At 45.8% G+C, this 18,661-nt stretch overlaps 1 protein-coding gene across 2 annotated transcripts; it reads right to left on the bottom strand.

Moving 5' to 3' along the window:
• Window positions 1-5,271: 5,271 nt before the first annotated feature.
• KLHL23 (kelch like family member 23) lies at window positions 5,272-17,886 on the bottom strand. Of its 2 annotated transcripts, XM_080927021.1 has the most exons (5): window positions 17,804-17,886; window positions 17,205-17,466; window positions 14,809-16,023; window positions 11,305-11,457; window positions 5,272-7,490 (listed from the first exon to the last, which is right to left on the bottom strand). In XM_080927021.1, exons 3-5 carry the CDS (start codon window positions 16,019-16,021, stop codon window positions 7,180-7,182), a joined length of 1,677 nt encoding a protein of 558 aa, XP_080783147.1. In that variant the 5' UTR covers window positions 16,022-16,023; window positions 17,205-17,466; window positions 17,804-17,886; the 3' UTR covers window positions 5,272-7,179. The 2 variants fall into 2 exon arrangements, with proteins under 2 accessions (XP_080783147.1, XP_080783148.1); XM_080927022.1 differs by lacking the exons at window positions 17,205-17,466; window positions 17,804-17,886 and adding an exon at window positions 16,860-16,980.
• Window positions 17,887-18,661: the final 775 nt, after the last annotated feature.

Raw genomic sequence — 18,661 nt, 5'->3', positions numbered from 1 at the left:
CAAAATATCTGGCAGAATCTTCCTCTGAGCTCTCAGCCGAGCATCCACTACCCCTCAGCCTTATGTTATAAACTAGGAAACAGACGAGAGGAAGAAGGCCACTCTCCTTTAACAAGCCTGTGGCCACGCTCCTTGTGTGCTTTTCTTTCTGAGTGTGTCTTTCTCTTAGCCCTGTTGCTACTAGACTGGAGAGACAGCTCACTGGCTAAGAGTGGGTGCTGCTCTCACAGAGGAAGCGACTCAGTCCCTACTACCCACAGCCACTGGTTGTTGGTGCTGGGAATCAATCCTGGTCCTCTGCAGATGCACCCCTCCAGCTCAACTCAGGTTCGAACACTCCTGTCCTAGCTGGCGGTGCAGCTAGGAGACTGGGGGCCTGGTTGACAGAAGTAGGCCACTGAGGGGCCGAGGTGGAGCCTGGCTCAGTGGCCATGTAAGGAGCAGCTACCTTATGCTCTTGTCCCCACGCCTCCCCGATCATGATAGACTATATTCTCTCAACCTTAAGACAGCAGAAGTCCTTTCTCTGTACCATTAGGTGCTCTGCTTTATTTATATGTTATATTTAACAGTAAAGTTTTAAAAAATAACCACATCCAAATGGTCTCAAATGGCTGCTTGTCAGAAGCCATCTAGGAGAGGCTAAGGCAAGTGAGCAAGTTTTCTGGAGATGGCTCGACATTTTGTATGGTGAGCTCTGAGATCCAAGGTCACCAGAGACTTCATCCCAGGACTGCTTCTCACTGCTGATATGAAATCACTATTACACAGTCTAATGGTTCCTGGGCATCAGCCCACCCTATTGGCCCTTATTGGCCTATTGGGCCTTTTTTCCTAATCCCCTGATGCTAACAGTAGGAGTTAATTACTAGAAGCTACGGGCTTTTGGCCTTAGAATAGCAAAGAGTTAAAGAAAAAGAAAATTTACAAGTATTAAGCAACCCCCTCCCAACTGCCAATGACACCCACTGCTGCCTGCCGGGATGCTATGGGTGGTTCGTGGTGGCTGTCTATTCTTAAGGGCCTTGTCTCTTGGCTGGGAAGACAGCGTGACATGTGTCCACCATGAAGGTCTGAGGAAGGGAGGCTGGAAGGATAGATGAGGTTTGTGCACAGGGCTGGGGCTGTGAAGCAGACCTTACATGCGCATGACCTTGGGTTCAGTCCTAAGTATTGCCTAAAAGTGGGTCCGCAGTGGCATGTGCCTGTGTTCCAGCATGGGTGTGTGTGAGAGAGAAATTCATGGGCATCATTTGCTACATATTGAGTCTGAGGTTAATCTGGGCTATAGGGGACCCTGACTCAAAAAAGGCCACAAATAACCCAAGACAATTTTTTTCAGGAAGCTACAAATAATAGTTTTCCGTGTTTATCTGTCCAGGAAAGAACTAGAAATAGCAACTATCTGTGGGCTTCCTAACAAAAGATGTATTTATCTCCTGACAGGCTTTGCTGAGCGCCCAGCTGGCCCTGTAAAAGCCAGCGAGTGAAGACTGGGGGCAGGATAATTACTGGCTGCACCTCATCAAGTCTGCTTTATACAGCCCTGGTATTTCAGATTGCCCAACAACCATCGCTGAAGGTACTTACAGGTGTACCATCATCTTGTGGTTTGGTGTGAATCCCAGACAAAAGCTGAAACCCTGGCAGCGCCAGGCTCCTAACAGGGTATGATTTCGTGAGCAGCACAAATGTGGCCAATTAGAACCAACAACACTCACCAGGGAGCGGGCAGCTTGCTCCCACCCCAGAGGGACTCCAAAGGAGGAAGTGACAGCTCGCCTGACTGACAACTATCATTCTGATCCATCATTTTGATAATGACAACCCTCCTGGGTAATGAAAGTGTTTTGTTGACATTTTTGTGTCCACCGATGTGTAGTACATGAAATTCATGACATAAGCTTTTTCTTGCCTGTGCCCAGCTCCCTAGTTTTTGTTTTGATTTTTTTGTTTTTTAACCTCTCTGTAAGGATCTCTTCAGAAAAGCGTAAGATAAATTCAGCCAAATGGAATGCTAAAGTCAGAGAGGGAGGTATTTTATCTACTGCTCCCTAAAAATGTTCATGTCCTAATGCCTGGAGGCTGAAGATATTTTAGGTTCGATGTCAAAAGCCAGTTCAAAGTGCAGACATGGCTCACACCCATAATTCTCCTTGGGAGGTGGTGATGGAAAGATCTTAAGTTTGAGGCTAGCCTGGGCTTCATAATAAGACTTCTGTCTGAAATAATTGCTTTAGAAACAAAAAGGTTGCTAACATTGACACAGTGAGTCACAACACTTACATTTTTATTGGTTTTGTTTGGTTTAAGACATGGTCTCACTTTTACACCTGGCTGGTCTACAACTCAATCTGCCTGCCTTGGTCTCCTGAATGCTGAGATGTTAACATGTATACCATCACACCTAGCTGTTTTGACGATACTTAGATTTGTTGTGTGAACATGCATGCACCAGGGTGTACGTGCAACTTGTGTGATTAGGTCATCTTCCATCATGAGAGCCCCAGGAACCCAACTTTGATTGTTAGGCTTGGGAGCAAGTGCCTTTATCAGCCGAGTCACCTTTTCACTGGCCCAGACTTACATGGTTTAAAGCTACTAAATCCTGCAGTTTGTTTGTCGTAGTGTTCTATGGTTGTGAAAAGACACCATGATGCAGCAACTCTTAAAAAAAAGAAAGCCTTTAGCCCAAGCTGGCTTACAGTTTCTGAGGGTTAGTCCATTTTCATCCTGGCCAGGGGCATGGTCGCACACAGGCAGGCCCAGGACTGGAGAAGGAGCTGAGAGTTCTACATCCGGATCCACAGGCAGCAAGAAGATTGAGACACTGGGCTTGGCAAGTCCATGAGACCTCAAAGCCCTCCCCCAGTGACATACTTTCTCCAACAAGGCCACACTTCTTACTTGCTCAAGTAGTGTGACTCTCTGAAGCACTCAAATATCTGAGCCTATGAAAGCCGTTCACTTCCAAACCACCACACTGTTGCAGCATGAACAACAATGCTTTCCAAAAATATTTAAATTTTAAAAAGGGCAACGTCCCCCCTTTACTATATTGTATGTCGCCGAATTAATTGTACATGTCTAATCTGGACAATGGAGCGGGGATTGAGGTCAGGACCTCACAAATGATAGGATTCTACCACTTAGCTACACAGACAAACCTTTTTGATGTTAGTCTTCACTTTTTGGTTCCAGGAGACAGAATCCCAACTCAAGGGGGGGGGGGGGGGAGGCTACCAAAGCCGCAAGGCAGAGTGTGCAAGGGAATTTTGATCTGAGGTATTGTTTTCATCTCTAGTCACTATGGCATTTTCTATCAGCCCTTGCCGATCAAACCACCAGAGAACTTGGCCTGTCACGGCTCCAGACTCATCGCTGGCCAGGGATGTAATGCTATGGCATGTGCCACAGAGGGAGGGAGCTGGAGCATCAGCAGGTTTGGTCTTTGGGGCGACTTCTCTAAGGCAAGAACGATGCAGTTTCTGTGACCAAAGGAACCAAGTTGAAATTCTAACGTTCATTTTATTCCTTCCTTCCTTTTTGTTTTGTTTTGTTTTTGTTTTTGAAGCAGCGTTTCTCTGCATAGCAGGGCTGTCCTGGAACTAACTCTGCAAACTACACTGACCTTGAACTCACAGAGATCCCTCTGCCTCAAGTGCTGGGATGAAAGGCATACACCACCACCTAGCGAGTGTCAGACATTTTCAGACTAATGACACAGATGGTGGTGGGACATGGGACAGGGCGAGCGGGCTGTCTACCTCTTGCTGATCTTCTCCACCCTGTTTGTTACACACAGAGCACTCTCCTTTGTGAGCTCATCAGTCATCCCAGGCTGCCATAGCAACATACCACAGCTGGTGACTTACAAGTACTTTTTGAAGAACCAGAGGCTGGAGGGAGTGGCTACCAAGTTCACTTGGGCGTAAGGGATGGGTGAGAGCAGACAGGTGTGCAAGCAGGTCTTCTGCTGACTTACAGAGACGCTTTCCTACTGGATGAGGCCTATATTCAGGGTATCATACAATGTCAATTTTTTCCGGAGTATCTGTCCTGTTTTAAGGATACTGAGGGCTACAGCTTCAATGCACACATGTCGGGAAAACACAAATATTCAAGTGATTGCGGGCATACTGACGTTGATTTGAAAACAAAGGCTACTATGCCTTTAGGCACCATGTGTCCTAGTTGTTCACTTTCTGTTTCAGCTAAAGGACTGAAAATAAACCTATGAGAAATGGCAACTTTAAAAAATTGAATGAAGTCACCTAAACTTAAGTCATGGGTAAAATCATTTCTGTGATTTTCTTTGTTTTCTAAATAGTGTTTGTCTTTCCAAAGAAACAGCTTTTAAATCCAAACACACTGAGCCAGGGCATAGTGGCCCCCACCTTTCGTTCTCGCACTTGGAGACAGAAGCAGGCAGATCTCTGAGTTGGAGGCCAGCCTGGGTTTATACAGTGAACTCCAGGGCAGCCAGAGCTACATAGTAAGACCCTGTCTCAAAAAAATAAGATTACAAAACAAAAAACAAAAAAACAAAAACAAAAAAACCAAACACATTAAACCTAAATATTAATTAAATCAGACACATATTTTGATTTATCCTGTGGTAATTTAAAAGTTAGGACAACTACAGACAGGAATTTGTGTACTTTCGAAATCCTTCCTTCTCATGCAGGTAGCAAAAAGCAGGATTTTTACAAAAGCTGTAAATTAAATGTCCCCATCACATACTATTTTCAAGACCCGCCAAGCACCACCAGAATGCCTTTTCGGTACAGACAATGGCACCACCGCACACTCCGTACACACACGAAGTGAGTGGATGAGATGTTAAGAGTGCTGAGGACGGGACGAGGGCCTCAGTGTGAATTCACAAATGACAGCGTCTCTAGCTCTGGCAGTTCGTGGTTTCTCTGTGGCCGAGACACACGGGAGCATCCCTGAGGGTGCAGTGAGGCAGCCACAGGATACGGATGAGATTATGCAGGATGCAGGATGGGAAAGCGGCTACAGTTGTTCTCAGCAGCCCCTAAAGCAAACCGCAAACCACTACTGGGCAGTGGCTTACAGTTTTCCCAGCACTAACTATTGAAGTTCTACAAGTAAAGTATAGATTTTCATGTGATACGATTTGTTTCGCTGTCAGACTGCACCAACCCAGTTGGCTCAAACGTAGGACATCTTAACCACACATGGTGACTTACTCATTTTTATTGAGAATACAAAGAGAAAAATTCAATAAACCCAAAACCCTTCCACATTCCCTCACACTGACAGCTCACATTATTTAGCACATTACCTCCCGCATGCGTAAAGGCGTTACAGTGTGATACTACCTTGCACTGTGCTTACTTAGCAGACACACACTTCTACAGCCTTCCCAACAGTTGTCATGGCGGTACGCCTCACTATTTCATTAGCATACTTCCTTAAACATAAAGATTTTTGTTTTCTCCGTATTGTGGCTACTGTTTACAATGCAGACATAACCACTCTCATGCATTTACATTTTCATCATTCTTTAGTTTAAAAATAACGAGAGCTCACAGGGCAAATGATATAGTTATCTTTAAGACTTTACATTTCCTTCCATTGTGTGTATGTGTACGTCCATGTAGCACAACACACGTGTGGAAGGCAGAGGGCAGCTTTCAAGAGTCCGAGTTCTCCTTCCACAGTTGGCTCTAAGGGTTAATGCAGCTCTCGGGCAGGCCAGGTAAGCAATCTCACCAGCCCAGGACAGTCTCTTTTATGACTCTTTATAAAAAAAAGTACCATATAGTAACTCCAAAGGGTTGTATCTATTTAAAAAGCTACCTGGGGGGGGGGGGAATATTAAATAGTCTCCTTAAAAGTTTTTTTAATCAGAAGTAGTTTTTACTTAAAGTAAAAATTAGGTATTATCTCTTTAAAAACAAAACAATAAAACCAACCTCATCACTCACATTCAGATGAGTTATTTCAGCAGCGCTTCCCCCCTTTCTCAGGTCAGAGCACATTTGGGAAGTGACCCTGCAGGCACACAGAGGAAAAGGTATATCTGGCCCATAGGTCACTCAGGCCTCATGTGGCTTTAAAGGCCCGGGGGGCTCTCGTTACAGAGAACTCTGTCTCAAAGTGCCGTGTACCTGGTTGAGGAAGCTCGAGTCACAGATGTGTTCAGACACTGAAGTCACAAAATCTGGTTAGTAGCAAATAAATGCACATTCTTCTCCTCGGTGCATTTCTACCGCCTAGCAGCTGTTCTACATGCGTTCTGGCCCTGGAATTCAACTGGATAAACAGACATCTAACTGTAAAGAAGAGTTAGCCAACATGCTTAAGCCAGAACCTAAACTAGCAATTTTATACCCAAGCTAAAAATTAAGCACAGACCTTAGCATCAGGAAATATCTGACTATTTTTTAGAGTTGCCATTCTTTTAAATCGAGTTGTCAACTCTTTGAATGTAACAATCACTTGCACGGTGTTTAATGTAGCTCTGACAGAATACTAGCAATGAATTATTTACACCACGAAGGAAAGAGACCGGAAAGAAATCCACATTCTAACTAATCTAAAGGGAAAACGTTTTAAAGTGTTGTTTTGTAGAGGTAGAGAAGGTTCCCTCTTTACATCTCAGATCCCCGTCAGCTAGAGACCTGTAATATACACAGGTACACCACAGGCTTTTACAGACAGGTTCTCAATGGAGCTTTGGCTGGCCTGGAAGTTGGTATGTAGACCAGGCTGGCCTTGATGTCCTTCAACTCAGAGGTCTGCCTGACTCTGCCTCCCAAATTCTGGAATTAAAGGCATGTGCCACCATGCTTTTTCATAGACCTTTAACAGACATTTTATAACTCAGGCGAATGATTTTGACCTATACCCAGTGTTGATGCTACCAGGAAGAAAAGATTCACTACAAAAGCTTTCACCTTTACCAAGTGTCAAATACTCCATCTTGCCTTTAAAAAGCAGAGATTCTAGGAGGGGTTAACTCTCCTAATTGAACTGTTATACATACACCACATTTTTTCTTAGGTTATTCCCATTAATCACTGGTTCTGGGAATGGTGTAGGGTTAGAATTAAAATTTCCCAATGCCCCAGAGTGTGCCAATATCAAGGGCACCCTAAACTCTGCACTTTTACTAAGCCCCCAGTGATGACCTGGTCAGCTGTGGACTCAGACATTATACACACAAACACATCCATGAGACCGCATGGCACTTGGGAGATTGCCCACTATTTCCCACTTATTAAGGTCTGGATCATATTTCTCAATACTCTGGAGATACGTGCCCTTCGAGTAGGAGTAACCCCCGGTTACATAGATGCATCCATTCATGATGACGGCCCCACACTCCATCCTCCTTTCCATCATGGGCGCCGTCTCTCTCCACTCATTCTGTTCTGGGTCATAGCACTCTGTGATCGTAGTCTGTCCACCGACTAAGTAGAGCTTGTTTTCAAATGGAACTGAGCACAGTCCATATTCTTTATGGAAGGAAAAGAAAAGAACAAAACCTTAATTCCGGTAGCAGAAGGGCTATCATACTGTGGGTACAATAGCTCTACTATTTAGAACACAAAAATAGACACATGGTGACATTTGGATTCTGTTATACTCTGCTCTACTTAAAATCTAGTTCCTGCCATCTGACTCAGATGACCTGTTCCTGCTGCATGGCCATTAGCTCTCGGGATAATCATCATTACTACTTACACACAAGGGCAAGAAGAAACCCACCCCTCACACCATCTGGAGCTTTTCACTGACACCTACCTTCAATCTGACACTATCAATTTTCATACGACAGCAGTAGATTCCTGACAGGACACTAAACCAGGGAACCAGCGTAGGTTTCTCAAGATCTCAGTAACCTTGTGACCAAGGACAGACTACCTAATGTCTCAGCTGCCACTCTTGCTTCAGAGGATGGCCTGGCTAGCATCCCTCACACTGCCTGCCTGGCCAGGGAAACGGGTGAGAAAAACATACACAAACATTCCTGAGGCCTATGGCTGTCATACTCAGCCATCTTGAAAGGGGTCCCCCGGCAGAAGCTTGCTTTGGGTTTTTGGGCTCTGTGGCCGGCAGTCCCCTCCAAAGGGGCACACCTCACCTAGACTGTGCTAGTGCTTTTGGTTCGGTTCTCTCCTCTGTTGGCTCCCCAGGTACCATGATATACAGCAAGCCAGGGACAGGAAAAGCAGCAAACCAAGTCCTTTGATCTGGGGTGTGACCAGAACTGGAAGCGCTGAGGTGGAGAGCACAGGCCTCTGACAGGACAGCTGCTCCCTGGGTGTCACGGCTGCTCCAGGAGGGCGCACAGCCTCCCTGCCAGGCCTGACCACCTCCCCTTAAAGGCCTTTCAAACAAACCATTCTGTTTGAAATCTTCTGAATTTTAAAGTTTGGTAACCAGCCAATTCAAAAATAGTTTAAGCACTCTGACAGCTAGACAGAACAGACTTGTAAAGTGCTAATTGGTGTCTTTAAAAATTATCTCATCAGGAAAAGTTTAATATAAATTATAACTTCACAACCACAGCTGTGTGTTTCTATTGACTTATACTACACATTTTGAAGGGCTGATTTTCAAAGTTTTGTATCTTTTAACACTAGGCCTAAGTAACATTGCCTTTTAGACTCTTTTTCAAGTAGCCAATAAACCATATACAACTTGTAGATGTTGTGGAATACTTATTTTTATGTCTGTGTGTAAGTACCTTCATATGTGTACATGTGTGGATCTTGTGCATGCCTGGTATACACAAAGGCCAGAAGTAGACTAAAGAACCACATGCACGCAATGGAAACTAAATCTATGTCCTCTGCAAGAGCAGCAAGTGCTCTTAACTTCTGAGCTATTTCTCTGGGTCCAGAACACTTATTTTTGAAGGGATCCCCTTGTACAATGCATATTAAAATACTACTGTAAACAACTGTTTTCTGTTTCTTACTGTTTATTCTTTTTTTCCTAATTTTTTTCCCCTAAATTCCTAAATTTCCTAAAAATCTGATTTTTCATGTGTTGGATCGTTAGAAAGATGATGTAAGTACGGAATAAGTGGAGTAACATGGGACCCAGGTTTTAACACGGTGTTCAGATGGGAAAACAGTGAAGAGCCCAGGCCAGCACCGGCTCAACCTCACGGCAGACTTTGAACAATGTATTTAATGTCACTTCAACCTCCTGATAAACCAGTTAACAACACCACCTCCTTAGCTCACAGGATCACTGTAAGGTTTAAATACAACAACATGGCTGAGGAGGCGGCTCAGCGGGTAAAATGCTTGCCATGTATGAGGTCCAGAGTTCAGAACTCTAGACCCCATGTAAACTCAGAGTAGTGTAATCCCACTTCAGTGGGCAGAGAGAAGAGGACCCTCAGGGTAAGCCAGACTAACCCAAGCAGTGAGCTCTGGGTTCATTGGGAGACTCTACCCCAATATATACGGTGAAGAGCATCCAAGGGGATAATATCCATCTCAGGCCTTCATGTGCATGTTCTATGTGCCTGTACACAGTATGCACACACATATCCTCACATACAAGCATGCACACCATACACAAACACATTAAATAAATAAACACATACATGGTGTCACAGTTTAAATATGGTTAGTGTCCCCCAACAGACTATACTATATCTAAAGACTTAATCCCCAGGATATTGATATTAGGAGGTGCTATGGATTATAAAAAGGCTAGGCACTATGGGAGGCCCCTGGAAAGTACTGTATAAGTCTGGCCAGTCCCTCTCTCTTCTTCCTCAGTGGTTGTTGAGGCGGCAATGCTTTCACACACGCTTCTGACATCACCATTTCCTGCTCTCAGCCTTGGAAAAGAACCTCCACACTGGACTATAAACCTTTTCCAACCAAGTTAGTTGTCTCGGGGATTTCTTAACAGTATTTATTGTAAAGAGAATAAAATAAACAGATTAAGACATGTAAAATTATTGGAATAGTGTGCCTAGCCAATACCGAATAAACACAATTGTTCAGCATAAGATACTATTATTACTTTTCAATAATTTTGTTTATCACAACAGAAAATGATAGGAGTATTATCTAGACTAGAAGACAGGGCTGGATGACTAAGGCCAGTGTCCACACATCTATGTTTTCAGAGCTAGAACAGCCTGCAGCTGAGGTTCCTCTAGTGTGGAGGTGTTAGCAGCCAGATGTCGCACCAGACACAGTGGAGATGCGACAGATGCATGAGGTGGAAGCAGCTATGTGGGCTGAGAGCAAGAAAGGCTGCTCCAGAAAGCAGAAGCAGGTCGCATAGTGGTCACATCCCAGACAATGGAATCAAGATGGACAGACTGTGGATCCTGGGTCGTCCACTGTGTGTTTCAAACTGTGTGTTTTTGGAAAAGTTACGGACCCCACATTTCCAAATATGTAAATCAATAACCATACCTACACACAGAATTGATATGAGCATTAAGTTGCATGTGAAGGGCTTAGTCAATCCCTAACCTACATAGGGTGCACTCAAGGATGTTAACTATTGCTGTTAGTCACAAATATCTCAAGCCTGAAGATTTTAATTTCCCTCTCCAGTGACCCACTAAAATCCTTACATTCTGTAAAAAAATGATTCAAAATAAGAGGGTGGTGTGATGTGAATTCACCCAAATGCAAACTCTCAAACATATGGTGTAACTGTAAAAGCCTGGACCACTCACTCCATCACAGTGGAGCTGAGCCCAGGGCCTTGACCCATGCTAAGCACATGCTCTTGTTACTCCCAACCCTGTGTAATAGGCTAACGGTAAAAGAGCAAAAGGGGCCAAAGAGATAGCTCAGCTAGTAAAGTGACTGGTAGTGAGTCTGTGGACCTGAGTCTACATCTTCAGCACTCACGTAAGATGCTGGGCTCGACAACGCATTCCTATACTCCCAGTAATGGAAGTGCGGGGACACAGTGACCTCAGGAGCTTGCCAGACAGCCAGGCTAGCCAAATAGGTAAGCTCCAGGTTCAGAGAGATCTGGCTCAAAAAATAAGACGTTGAGGCAACTGAGGAAGGAATACTCTTGACATCATCTTCTAACACACACACACATACACAAGAAGCAGGGCATTTCTTAGGTAACACTTTTCTTTATGGCTGTTAAGGTAGCACATATGAAGGGCTCTGCATATCTAGGAAAGGTGTTTAATAGTCCTTGAAATCCAGAGTGAACAAACATGCTTCTAAAAGAGAAGGAACACTCTCCCAACTTTAATCTACATGCACTGTCCCAACTATCCTAATGACTGCAGTTATATACTCGAAATAGGATTCTTGTTACCTGGGTGTGGGCTCGCAGTAATAAGGCTCCATTCGTTGATGTCCGAATTGTAACTCTGCACCTTGTCATACGTGCAGCTTCCTCTGTAGCCACAGTGGCCGCCAATGACATAGATGACTTCATGTAGGACACAGGCGGTAGCATTTCCCACACCTGTATGTCAATTAATAGCACATCTTAGATTGCTCATGCTTTCCTGAAATGAGTACCTGTTATTGTTCTGTTGTTATGGGTAGCAGAGGCAAACATTGTGGTAGACGCTTTGAGGTAAGAGTGAATGTTAACTGCTCTGTGTGCTCTTTGAACACAGAACAGTTATAGGGAGGGAAAAAAATACTAGAGAGAGAGAGAGAGAGAGAGAGAGAGAGAGAGAGAGACAGACAGACAGACAGAAAGAAGTTAATGCAATTGCTCAGACCAAAGAGATAATGCTTTTGACTGGAGAAATCACAGCAGGGAGACACAATTTGCCCAGAGCCTGGGTTAGGACTCTGGCAAGCGGGGAGGGGGGGTGTTGGGGGGGTGGGGGGTGGCTCTAAGCAGGGGAGAGCTTCACAGAGGCTCACTGGGCAATGCCATGCAGGTCCTCACAACGGGAGTCATCAGATGAGAATTAAGGATGGAATGTAAGCTAAATGCCTGGGCTTTGTTCAGCAGGATATTTCAAGTTTATAAACAGAGGCAGGAAGAGACTAAAAACGATGGAGGGGACTCAGGGAGATGTAGAGACAGAATCACCTCAGGATTCTCAAGGGCCAGACTTAGAAGGAGCTTCGTGCGAACGGAAGGGCAGAGGTGAGAAATAGGTCAAACTGACAGGCTTCAATGACAAGACAAACCAGGCCAGTTCTGAAGTCTTGAACTGGGAAGACTGGAGACTCTGACACCACAGAAAAGTGAGGAGAAAACAGGTTCAGCCAGGTATGAAGGGAGGCTCACTTTAGTTGAAAATGTGCAGTTTCAAGTCTTTCAGTGCAGTTTAATCTCCTTGTTGATCTCCACTTCAAAGTAAGAGCGTGTTGTTATGTAAAAGACGTGTTATAATGAAAAAGACTCTGGATTCAAAGAGGCCAAGGGCTTATTTCTTCTCTGTGTCCCTAAATATCCTTCCCCAAGGGAAATGAAATTGAAATTTGACTCTACTCAATGTTACTTCACTTCATAATGCAAATAACACCAACTGAGGAAACATAACATATTCTTCCTACTGAAAAATGGGAAACTCAAATTTTGGTTTAAGCCTATCCATTGGAATACCCATGAAAGCTGCACAAAGAGGAGCTGAGCGGTACCCTCCCCTGGGTTGGCTAGACAGAAGCAAGAATCAAATTTTTCAAATGAAAATAATACACCTCCCTCCTTGTGGGTGAGTCGCACCTCGAATCCCAGTACCTGGGAGGCTTAAGCGGGAAGACTGAGTTTGAGGCCAGCCTGGGATACATAGCAAGGCATTGTCTCAAAAAATAAAATAAAATAATGGATCTCTGTGACTTCAAAACCAGCTGGTACATGGGGAAGGATGGCCGAAGGATGCCACCAGGGGTAATAAAAGAATAGGGCTTTCTTTTCCGGGCTTGGTACCCCACTCCACACTGTTTCACATAGCATTCTTACAATTTTCAGTAGAGTCATAAATTTCCATCCTCACAGATGTATTATCTATAATAGTTACTGACATGATTATCATTGAGAAATAAAAGCAGCAACACCCGCAGGTTTACAAATGCTGCTCAAGTATTTGAACTCGGCTTGTTTCTTCTATGGGAAAGGAGCCAGAACATTCAGGATTCGCCTCTGAGACAGTAAGCCATGGTTACACTCAGGCAAAGCCAAAACCCAGACAGCAACAGGCTCTCTGCTTCCTTCTCCCACCCTCTCACCTAACCACATACACAGCAGCTTGTGAAAGGCAAATCTAGCTCGGAGGCTTCCGGCGTCCCATACTCAGCTCTGAGTGCTCTATAGGCACACAGCCCTTTAGTCTTCTCAAGAACCCCCCCTCCCAGCTATCTAAGGCTGCCTGCCCTCCCCCCATCAGACAGATGGAAAAATTGGGCAGAGGGGCTGAATCATTTGCCCAAGTTTGGCAGAGAAAGTCAGAGCTGCGACCCAGGCAGCTTGACTACAGAGCTGTGTTTGTGTGTGATCGTAAGACCATCTGCCTCTAAGCTTCCGGCTTGTCATCCAAGGATCACTTCAGGTCAGATTTCCAGTCCAGGTCACATTCCCACACCCTCACTAGTGTTAAAAAGGAAACAGAAAGGCCTGGGAAGAAACATTCAGGACAAAATGACACCAGTTTGTTAAGAACCTACCAGCTGTTTTATTTTTTTTTAACTTTTTCGTTCTAAATAAACTCCCAAGCATTCATGCTTAGGGACAACAAAAGGAGACTCTAGTTGAACTTTTTTTCTCCAGCTGAAGGGAAGAAGGGAAAGGCTAAATAATCTCAGCAAATGCAGTGTTTGTGCAGCAAACACTGAGACTCAATATGCTTGGCTCTGTAGGGCACAGGAAGTAAGACGGCCTTGTCTCTGCCCTTTATTTTGACAGAAGCCTGCATCACAAAAGGACAGGTTATGTCTCTAGTTCTGGGGAGAATGTACTGTTACATTCTGTGGGGACTAACTGTCCAAAGTTTTAGTGAGAGGTCGAATAGAGATGATCAGTGCATTCTGAGAGAGGGAAAAGCTGGATGTTAAAAAGCACGTGGACGCCAGGTGTGGTGGTGCACACCTTTAATGTCGGCACTCAGGAAGCAGAGACAGGCAGAGCTCTCTGACTTTGAGGCCCGCTTGGTCTACGTAGCAAGTTCCAGGCCAGCATGGCTACATAGTGAGACTATCTCAAAAACAAACAAACAAAAAGAACAACAACAAAAATCCAACAAAACAACAGAAACAAATCAAAGTTGAAAACATTTCAGAGCAAATAAAAAAACAAGACGACAATTAACAAAACTAACCAGGTCAGTCTCTAAGCTAGGCACACATTAAGACTTGAAGTAAGATACTGGAGGATGGACAGCGGGAGAGTGAATTATACTATTTCCTAACACAAAATAGCTTTCTGTTCTAACCTGAACAGTATTCTTTTTAAAAATATTAATACGCTTTACTCCACTTAATTAACATGTTTTAAAGATGGAGTCTTACATAGCCCAGGCTGGCCTTGAACTACTTATGTAACTGAGAATGACCCCAAACTTATGACTGTCATGATCATGGGAGTCAGCCACAAGCCCAGTTCATATGGTGCTGGTGAAGGAACTCAGCTTATGTGTGGAAGCCCTGTACTCTACCGACTGAGTGTTTTACGGAGACGGGCTGGGTTCTGTACTGTTTCCACCGGAACCATGCTGGGCTGAATCACTTGTTTAATCTGCTGTAGTTCCTCAAGAATATCTCAGTGTGAAACATTGTTGCTAAAATTACTTCTCGAAGAGCGAAGATTGCTGACCTCAGCTCAGGCATGTGAAAATGCAGACGTGAAAGCCGTGCTTACCTTTGATCATGTTTGCAATGGGAAGCCACTTCTCTTTCAGAGGATCGTAGAACTCGGCCTCTTCTGCGGGTGCGCCTTTCCTGTAACCACCCAGTGCATAGACACAGCCCCCCAAGGTGACTGCACAGTGGTAATACCTGGCATTGAGCATGGGCAAGCCTTCTGTCCACTCATCTCCTTCACTGTTATAGATCCACACTGTGTCAAGGGCGTCTATGTTATCTGTCCTGTACCCTCCGGTCACATAAATGTTGGGTCCTAAGCATGTAACACCGTAACTCTCCCTAGTATAATCTGGTATTTCTGCTCCCTGAATCCAAACGTTTGTCAAAGGATCCCATATGTGGACCTCTGATAAAGGATGCCAATAGTAGCCTCCAATGATATACATGGTGGCTGTGGACCTCTGGGAGATCTCTTTATGCATGGGATTCAGGGCATTGTAGATTAGGGAACGCATCTTATTTTCAGTTAGTAGACAGCTTCTTTGAAGGCCTAAAGCTGTCTTTAAGTACACTGGGTCTATGTCTATGTGGATATAGCTTAGCAGATTGTAGAGACATTCAATTCGGTTCTCTACATCGTGAGCAGTCCACTTAATGACTGGCTCTAGGATAGCTTCTTCCTTCCAGACACTGAGATTCTTTCTGGATAAGATAAAGAGAAACTTTTCGAGGCTGATTTCCAGAAATTCTTCTTGTTGCCAGACCTCCTTAAACCTGGAGCACAGAATTCTTCGAGACTCCTTCTCTAGTTCTGAGCACACATGAAACTCTGCAAAAGAGTGCATCCCAATACAGTTATCAATATCCAGGTGCCTGACCAGAAACTGCTCACAAGCCTTTTTTACCGAAAGAAACTGCAGCAGGTCAGCTGCTTCAAGAAGGCTTTGTACATTTCTTTTAGTTATTTCAATTTGAGAAGTATATGCATAATTTACAAGGCCTTCCAAAATATCGTGGTGGATGCCGGATAGTTTTATTTTACTTTTAAATTTTTCTTTCATGTCAGCTGTGAACATTGCCTTAAAATAATTGCTGCAGGCAGCTAAAACAGCTCGGTGACAATGGAAGATTATGCCTGAAGGGCACTGAAGGGTAATATCAGTAAATAATCCATCCATGTAAAACGTTCTGAATGCATCCAGAAAATCCACTGGATGCGATGAATCCTTGAAAAGATAAATGTAATCTTCTTGTCCTTTTAGAGCCATGGCTGTAATAAATATAAACAAACACGTTTTCAGCCTTTTGTATTAACTCTAATAATTAATGTTAAATATACCAATCATCAGACATGGATGGCATCAGGTATATTCCAAAACTAGACTAAAAATCAACCGCCCAAACACCATATGCAAAATGCACTGAACTATTTTTACGATGGTCTATTGAAATTCAGGATAACTAAACGAGGATTTTTCCAGTTATCCATCTGTTAAGAGACATTGGCTTATTACCCTCCAGTCACCCAGTATCCGCACTGTCCCAGTGTGGCAGTTTCTCTGAGAGTCCACAGGCCAAGTGTTCGAAGGGGTCACCCCGCCACAGCCCGGCCCCAATTCCGCGTTGTTACTTCTCCCCCTTCCACCTCCGGTTTCAAATCACAACGAGATGCCACCAAGATTGAGTGGATCTCAGGAAAGGGATCCCTGCGCCCTGCCGCTAGCTGATAGCGCCAGAGCGGCCGGGCCCGAGCCAGCTTCTGCAGTCCACGCTAGCGCCTGGGCCCGGCCCTCATTCCCGCCGGGCGAGCGAGCGAGCGCCCCGCCCCGGGGCCCGGCGCGGGGGTTCGGCTCCGGGGCGTCGCGCGTCGCCGTTGGCCGATGCCCGCGGCCTCTGTCGGGCCGGGTCGCAGGTGTGAACGGCCCCGCGGCGCCCACGCGCCCGCCCTCCCCACCGGGCCCGCACCGCACGGCCATTGTCTGCGCCCCGGCGCGCGCGGGCTGGGGGCGACGCGGCCTCGTCCCTCCGCGCGGCCCGCTCGCCCCTCCGGCCGGGTCCCCGGGCCCCCGGGTCCCCGGTTCCCCGGGCCGCTCGGCTCCGACCTACCTCGCTGGCGGCGAGGAACGCGGACCGGGACTAGCGGCTGGCGGGGGCGGGGGCGCCTCCCGACCCTCTGACCATCTTTGGTAGCGTGCGGCGGGGCGCGGCGGAGGCGGCCCGCTAGTGCAGCTCCAGCCCCCGGGTCGCTCCGGCCTCGGTGGCCCACGGCCCCCCGCCTCCGCCCGCAGCCCCCTCGCAGCCCGCGCGCCGCAGCGTGGGCTCCCGAAGCAGGTGGGCCGCGTCCACGGGTCAGCCCCGCTCCGCCCGCGCGCGCACGCCCGCCGCACCGCCTGCCCCTGGGGGAAGCCCGGGGTCCCCAGTCCGCGCCGAAGGGGAGTGTGTACGCCTTACCTTCCCTGTCCCTCCAGACCTCTGTCCGGCCCAGGCCCGTGGGGTGCGGGGAGAGAGAAAGTGCCGAGAGAAGAAGGCGAAACTAAGGTCTTCTATTAGGGCTGCCTTCAAATGCCACAAGTAGCCGCTTTCCCACAAACTCCATGCTGCCTCCAGCAGAGCGCGCAGGAAGGAGCCTTGTGGCTGCTTAGCACAGCAGGAGTTAACCTGGAAGCTTCCAGGAAAAGTGGGGGTAGCTTGGGTCAAGGCTGAGTCCAGGCACCTAAGATTGGAGAGTTTCTATGTTAGAACACGAGCGGCTGGAAGGGGCAACCTCCAGCCTTGTGGGTGATGTCCATTGTGCCACACCAGAGAGTCCGCTTTCTTATTGCAACAAAAGCTAGTATCAAATGTTTTAACAAGATGTTGAATAACTTAGGAGCACCTCATAAGGTCCGGAAGCGGTAATTAGGTTTGAAAGATAGCCCGGGGCTGTCACGGAGCTTACTGGAAGAAGGTCCCGACAAACCTATACCTAAAAGCTGATGTCCTTAAAGTATTGTCGGAATGAAAGACCATGCAGATAAATGAAAGAGTACACAGATACATAAAGGCCATACCTTACATGGTGGGAGAACTCTCTGCTGTAATTGCCCCAGAACAACCAGGAAGCCAACTTGGGTTTCTACCCCCACGTCCAGTTCAGGATCAACTAAGGAAATATAAATATGTCAAAACACGATCGCCCGCGTTTGTAGCCCACCCCCGGCTTTCCCAGCCAACAGCCTCCAATCAGATATCTAGGGTGGCAGAGGTGGTGGCTGCTACTGCCCCTCCCCCTTGCTTTTTTCTCTTTTTCTTCTATTTTTATCCACCCTTCTCATGTCTCTGCCTGCTTTGAGCCTCTGGGAAGGACGAGTGATGATGCCAAGCAAGCTCTGAACAAATAACATGCTTGTTCTTCTTTGAGTGGTTTTAATTTAATTCCACATCCTAGTGTTAATCCCGGGGAAGTGTTCACAACCCCCTCCCCCCACCCCAGATTTCAGAAATCTTCATTCTGTTCAAGAGCACCAAGTGATTCTTAGAAAACAACATAGAACAAACAAACAACAACAAAAATCTTGAAATGTTTAACATCCCAGAGTCTGGTCAACAATTTTATGCCAAAGTAAGAAAGCAAAGGAGAATTTGATTAGGGGCCTAAAGTTCACTGTGTCAGTTAACATACAGCCTTGAGCAAGCTAGTAGACCACACACACACACACACACACACATACACACACACACACACACACATACACACACACACATACACACACATACACACACATACACACATACACACACATACACACACATACACACACATACATACACACATACACATGCACACACACACTACATGGAAATAAGTTTTAAATTTTATTTGTGTGAGTGTGTGAGTGCGCTTGTACATATATATGTGAAGCATAAAG

Source organism: Micromys minutus (assembly GCF_963924665.1).
Source record: "Micromys minutus genome assembly, chromosome: 13".
Taxonomy (NCBI): domain Eukaryota; kingdom Metazoa; phylum Chordata; class Mammalia; order Rodentia; family Muridae; genus Micromys; species Micromys minutus.
This window is presented reverse-complemented; position numbering and strand designations above follow the sequence as displayed.

What these genes read in the sequence shown, in the direction of transcription:
- KLHL23 (XM_080927021.1), bottom strand. Translation starts at nt 16,021, where the DNA reads ATGGCTCTAAAAGGACAAGAAGATTACATTTATCTTTTCAAGGATTCA. An exon ending in CATTGCAAACATGATCAAAG is followed by an intron (nt 11,458 to 14,808) that starts GTAAGCACGGCT and finishes ATTGACATACAG; the next exon opens with GTGTGGGAAATGCTACCGCC. An exon ending in TACTGCGAGCCCACACCCAG is followed by an intron (nt 7,491 to 11,304) that starts GTAACAAGAATC and finishes CCTTCCATAAAG; the next exon opens with AATATGGACTGTGCTCAGTT.